Raw genomic sequence first — 6000 nt, forward strand, 5'->3', positions numbered from 1 at the left:
AGAGCTTCCAGGGCTGCATCAGCTTGTTGAAACATTTCAGTTGGTAGGCCATCAATTAACACTTTCACTGCAGTTTGCATTTCTTCCTTCAGCATCGTTTGTTCTTGCTCATATGCTACCTCCTGAAATTGTGAAATGTTGACCAGTTCTTTTTTTGTTTTGTTTTTGCATAGTGACTCTGTATCTTCGTTTCATCTTCTTGTGATGCTTCTCACATCATTCATTATTTTGCTTATAGAATCTTTTGCTATTTCAACTCAAATCTTGAATTTTTTTTTGTTAGTTCTTTCCATGTCAGAAATGCTGAGTATATTCTTCCTTTTGGTTTTCCTGTTTGATGGTCATATTTGATTGTGTCTTCTCAAGCTGCCTTTGAAACTGCTCAGCAATTTGGGTCTCCAGCCTTCCCTTCATTTGCCTTGGCCACTCTGCAATGAAGAGCAAGCTTCAGAATTTCTTCTGACATCCACTTTGACCTTTTCTTTCTTTCCTGTCTTTTTAATAAACGTTTGCTTTTTTTATGAATGATGATCTTGATGTCCTCCCACAGCCCATCCGGTCTTCTGTCTTTTCCCACAGATGTAGTCAGTCTGATTTCTGTGTACAGTGAACCCTCGTTTATTGCAGTTAATCGGTTCTAGACCCTACCGTGATAAATGAAATTCCGCGAAGTAGGATTCCTTATTTGTAAATCAAATATTTTCGTAGTTAGAGCATAGAGGACATGAAAAAACACCCTTTAGTCACCATTACACTCGTATTACCCAATTTATTAAATGAAAAAGGGAAAATACAGTAAAACATTTTGGACATTACAATTATCATTTATTATTTATTATATTATTTATGGCATCTAGTTTACAGTATTACATATTTCACATACAGTATTATTTTACATAGTTCTTACAAATACTGTAATCAATAGCCTATGAAATGACTTAAGGGATGTACTCTACAGGTGGGTTGCCGTCTTTTTCCTCTGAAGGAGCGGGTGTAGGCAGTGGGTGCTGTTACGCAAAAACCGCGATAGAGTGAAGCCGCGGAAGTCGAAGCGCGAAGTGGCGAGGGTTCACTGTATTCTGTTTCCCACTTTTGCATTCCAATTGCCAATAATTATCCAAGCATCGTGATTGCACATTTGTTCAATTTCAGACAGGAGACATTAGTAGAATGCTTCAATGTATTGCTAGCTCTTGTGGTTGATGCAGAAATTTGAATAATAGTTCTATCGATTCGATGATTTCCTTGAAGGTGGCTGGATATCCTCCTACCACAGACAGTATTTATATTTCAAGATAGACCTCGAAATGTCCTTTTTGGTGATGAACGCAGAGCCATTCCTCTGGATGGTGTCATTCCCAGCACAGTAAACTAGATGGCATTCTGCTCATGAATGCCTAGAATGCTCATTTTTATATGTCCCATTTCATCTTTTTACAATTTCCAATTTTCCAAGATTCCTACTTCCTACATTCCAAGTCCTGGTTATTAATAGATTTTTCCAGGTGTTTCTTCCCACTTTGTGTTGTGCCCCATCAGCCAGTGAAGATGCTGGAAGCTCTGCTCCCACAAACTTTACTCCGATCCAGTCACGTCACCCTCAGAAGGCTGCTCCTCCGCAGTCACATTTCAAGCACCTTCCCACCAGAGGGGCACACCCTCTGGCCCTCCCGCTGGCAGTGTTCTGCTTCCACCCACGAGACCTTCAGTACCGACAGTGTGTCCATGCTGGGCGCAAGGTTTCCATCCGCTCACTCCTCCGAAGTGGACAGCCTAGGCCTTGTCCTTGAGCCGATCTTCTCTGGACGCTCTGCTGAAACCTGTTCCCTTTGGGTGACCCTGCTGGCCTGTGAAATCCCAGGGACACCGCTTCCAGCAGCAGCACGCAGAATCACCACAGTGCGACACGCTGTTGGACTGGGTCATGTGACGCACTCGAAGGTGGTTCACAAAGAGAAACAGACCACAGGCTCTCTTCCCTGGAGAGGCCCAGTAGAGCTGCTCTGAGCTCAGAGCCTGACTCCCAGTCAGAAGATCCCAGCCAAGCTGGATAAGCTGCCCGAGTTGGCAATTGGGTTCATGTCACTGGAAGAAGTATCTCTCTCTCCTCCCTCCCTTCCTCTCTCGCTTTCTCTGTCTCTCTCTGAGATCGTCTTTGGGTTGGTGCAAATACCATTGCACACAGACTCACATTTGTTCTGGAGAACTCCCTGGGCGCCCAGGCTGGAGGCTGGGTCAGACGGACAGTCCAGGGTGTCCTGACTTCAAGCACGCATGCGTGCGTCCCTGCCTCTGAAAGTTTAACCTTGCGATGACTGGAGAAGGTCAGTCCCCAGACCAGCCCGACTTAATTGAAAGCCGTCATTCCCAAATGGATTAGCTCTGTATGCAGTGTTACTCTTGTGGGGGACGGGGGTGGGGGTGAGTGGCGGCGCGTTTCTCTTTGTGGTATGAGTACATAATGTGCTTTTAGGCCAACAAGATTAAAGGCCATAAAAAGCCTATCTACGGAATAACAGGCCCCTCACCAAGGCTGGCCTTAATGAGCAGGCGATTAGAAAGCTGGTATAATTATATTCCACGACCGAGCAGACCCTCGCCTGTGAGTGCTAGTGAGGCGGTTAGATCTTTGCTCATTGCACTGTTTAATCAGTGAGAATTAGGGCCTTGAATTGGGCCCACATTAGAGCCGTCTGAACGCGTTAGCTCCGAGCACTTGAGATTGTGCAAGAATCACTTTGCTACAGTGGGAAGCCTCGAGGGGGAGGACGAACGTGATATCTCTCGGCCAAGTGCATGTGATTGTTCAGGACAGAGACAACAGCAAATTAAGTCTTCCCGGCCCCTTGTGGCTCGGGTGAATGAACAAGAGCACTGTGCTGAGAGGCCCACCGCCTGTCCTCCCGCCCCGACTCTGTCACTGTTGTCGTGGGCGGCGGTAAGCAGATCCTCGCCCCTCTGGCCTTGACCTGTACAAGAAGACCCCATCTGGCCTCCCTGTAGCATAGGACTTTGCTAAAGTGGGTAGGCTAGCATGATTCAAACCCCTTAGGAATATCATTGGCGGCTTTTTGTGACGTGAACGCGTACTTTGCAAAAGACCCAACAATTGCTCACTGTCCCACGTGTCCCCAAGGTAAACGGGGAAATACATCCATCCAAAGGTGTGTACACACACATGCTCATGGCAGTCTGATTCGAAACAGCCCCAAAGTGGCAGCAACTCCAGTGCCCATCAGCAGGCAAATGCGTCCATTCGGGTGTGTTCATGTAACGGAACACTGCTCTGTGTACTAGAGAAGAGCAGTGTGCAAAGAGAGAGAACGGCACAATGGATGTGCAAAGCACACCCAGGGAAAAGAGAGCAGGTCCTATTTCCACGCAGACCTCAAAACACCTCTGGGACGGCGAATGGACGGGCAGTCGCAGGGATCCCAAGTGGGAACGGGAATTGCCTCGGCAGAGGCGTCAGGAGTTTGTGGGCTGATGGAAAAGGCCGTATACCTTAATGGTGGCCAGAGTTACACGGTGTGTCCTCTCTGACCCGTACCCTTGAGTATCAATTGAACCTCCATCAAGCCGGTCGGTTAAAAATGGGAAACAAAGTGAGCCCACTAGAGAAGCTTAGGCCAGACACCGTTTGGACCATGTCTTGTCTACTGTTTTCACCAAGAGGCCTCTCAACAAATCACAACGTGTTCCGAGCTTCTGTTTCTTCAGATGTCCAAGGGGAATGTTTGTAGCTGTTTGACGGCAATGGGATAGCTCAGCCACGGCCTGATAACGGTGGTCCCACTGGGTGCTTTCCTGGGCCAGCCGAGTTGTCAACGCTTTCTAGGAGATGTGTGTGGATGTCTGAAAGCGCTGTGCGTCCGTGCATTGCTGCGGGCCCCACGCCCGGGAGGTGCTGGCTGCCTCCCTCACAAGAGAAGGTGACAGGCAGTGTTGGTATCGAGCGAACTGCATTCCTCGGCCTCACACTGTGCCCCGAGCTTGTCAGCAGTGGGGGCACTCCGCGTCCACAATGAACCTGGACAGCATCCCTCCGGGTTCCTCTCTCCCTTAACGACAGCCCTGTCCATGCTGCCCATAGGGCGGCCGGGGCAGTCTGCAGAATCGAAGCTGTGAGGGAAAGATGGCTTTCACCAATGACGTTGAGTTGATGTCCAGGTGCAATGAGGAGACTGTCCCCAGGAGCGATGATCCCGTTTCTCAAAGTCCCCAAGCTAGTCCTCTCCACCACCCCCTGTAATTTGAGGGCTTCTGAGCCGGAGTCCTGAGAGGAGGCTGGTCTTGGGCTGAAAGGCAATGGACGGATCAGAGCACTACCAGCAGTTCTAAGACTAGCAGGCGCCAATTAAAAGGCATGGTTGCTTTGTGTTGAGTGGCAGCAGATGGACTGACTACTCTGAGCTGGGGAAGAGAGGGCAATCCAGGCTCTAGACCCCAATGGACTTGAAAATAGAATCACCTGCAGGCACCTAGTTGGGGAGTTGGGACAGAGCACCAAGGGGCCTTCACAGCTACCGGTGAGGCTGTGCATATAAGCCACTTTCTCAGCCCCAGCGGGCAGAGGGGTGTTTCCCAAGGTGCCAGGTCTGACAGATGCCCTGGCAACCCCGGAGTATCAATGCAGAAAGAAAGTCGCTGCTATTATTGATAAGCAGGATGCTTTCTCCAGCCTGCTCATCGGGGTCCACCCCACGGGCTCTCCTCAGGGCTTCCTTCTGTGGAGCCGTGGGAAGCCGGGCAGGGCTGTGCTTAGCTCGGCCTGCAGTGGAGCAGATGGATGAAGCAGACTTGTCAGGGGATAGTGACGGTCCCTCCCCGACTGGACAGGCCAGAAGGAGCCATTCCACCTCCCTGGGCCTCCTGTGCTTAGAATTAAAGTGAAGCTTTGGGTGAGGTGATCTCATCCCCCCTCTCCCCCTGCCCCCCATCTTCAGTGTCTGGATCCTCCATCTGGGCAGGACCCCCACAGACTCCCCTCCCCTCGGGATCTCCCGGCCCTGCGGCGGGCTCTGCTCACCCTCCTCCCTGACTGCTGGGTCTCTTTCTCCTCCCCTAGTGTGCACCAAGGGCCAAGTGGTGAGCGGCCAGTACCGGATGCTTGCCAAGCATGGGGGCTACGTGTGGCTGGAGACCCAGGGGACCGTCATCTACAACCCCCGCAACCTGCAGCCTCAGTGTGTCATGTGCGTCAACTACGTCCTGAGGTGAGCCTGGGAGGGGCGTCGGGGCGGGCTGGGGCAAGTGGCGTGAGCACAGGTAGGGGAGGGGTAGGTGCCCTGGCATGACAGGCCCAGGGAACGTGAGCCTCCCAGGACTCTGCTCCCCATTGAGGGGCTCTGCTTGTCAGTAGGACCCCTCAATACCAGCCTTCTTTGAGGTTCTCAGGAACACCGAGTCGTGGCTTTCCCCCTTTTTCTGCCCCTTCCCCTGGCCGGTCATTTATCGTCATGCCTTTGCCCCAGAGGGGAAGACAGCACCGGTATCGGTGATTTCTAACCTTGGAAAAAGGGAAAAGAATTGCCCATGCTTTCTGGGAAGAGAGCATGCTGTCCCGTGACGACAGGGCACCTGGGAAGAACGCTAGAGACGGCCATTGCCAGGGTGACAAGAACCCTCCCGCCTCTGCTCCCCCCGCCGCCCTCCCACTCCCACCCCCCAAGCATGGCAGCCAGGCAGCTGCGTGGTCAGAGGGCCCCACGTGGCCTGCCACCCGCATGGCCAAGGACCTGACCGCCTGGCTCGTTACAAACTGCAGACTCACTACAGCTGGCTCCCCACCTTCCCGCCCAGAGGCCTCCCTGCCAGGGTTGCTGAGTCTGGGGGCGGCGGGTGTGGGCGGATGTGGGGGTCTGACGTGCCCTGTTGTCCATCAGTGAGATTGAGAGGAACGACGTAGTGTTCTCCATGGACCAGACGGAGTCCCTGTTCAAGCCCCACCTGCTGGCCATGAACGGCATCTTCGAAAACTGCAGCGAGGCAGCTGTGTCC

General features: G+C 52.0%; 1 protein-coding gene across 1 annotated transcript in view; it reads left to right on the top strand.

Moving 5' to 3' along the window:
* EPAS1 (endothelial PAS domain protein 1) overlaps positions 1 to 6000 on the top strand; it is a 97065-nt gene that overhangs the window by 78141 nt on the left and 12924 nt on the right. The window contains exons 8-9 of the mRNA XM_045285681.1: positions 5069 to 5216; positions 5886 to 5996. Coding sequence (XP_045141616.1) covers positions 5069 to 5216; positions 5886 to 5996 — 259 coding nt within the window. The remainder of the gene's footprint in view (positions 1 to 5068; positions 5217 to 5885; positions 5997 to 6000) is intronic.

This window comes from Echinops telfairi, unplaced genomic scaffold (genome assembly GCF_000313985.2).
Source record: "Echinops telfairi isolate 266 unplaced genomic scaffold, ASM31398v2 ScPeMD7_7475;HRSCAF=8513, whole genome shotgun sequence".
NCBI classification, from domain to species: Eukaryota; Metazoa; Chordata; class Mammalia; order Afrosoricida; family Tenrecidae; genus Echinops; species Echinops telfairi.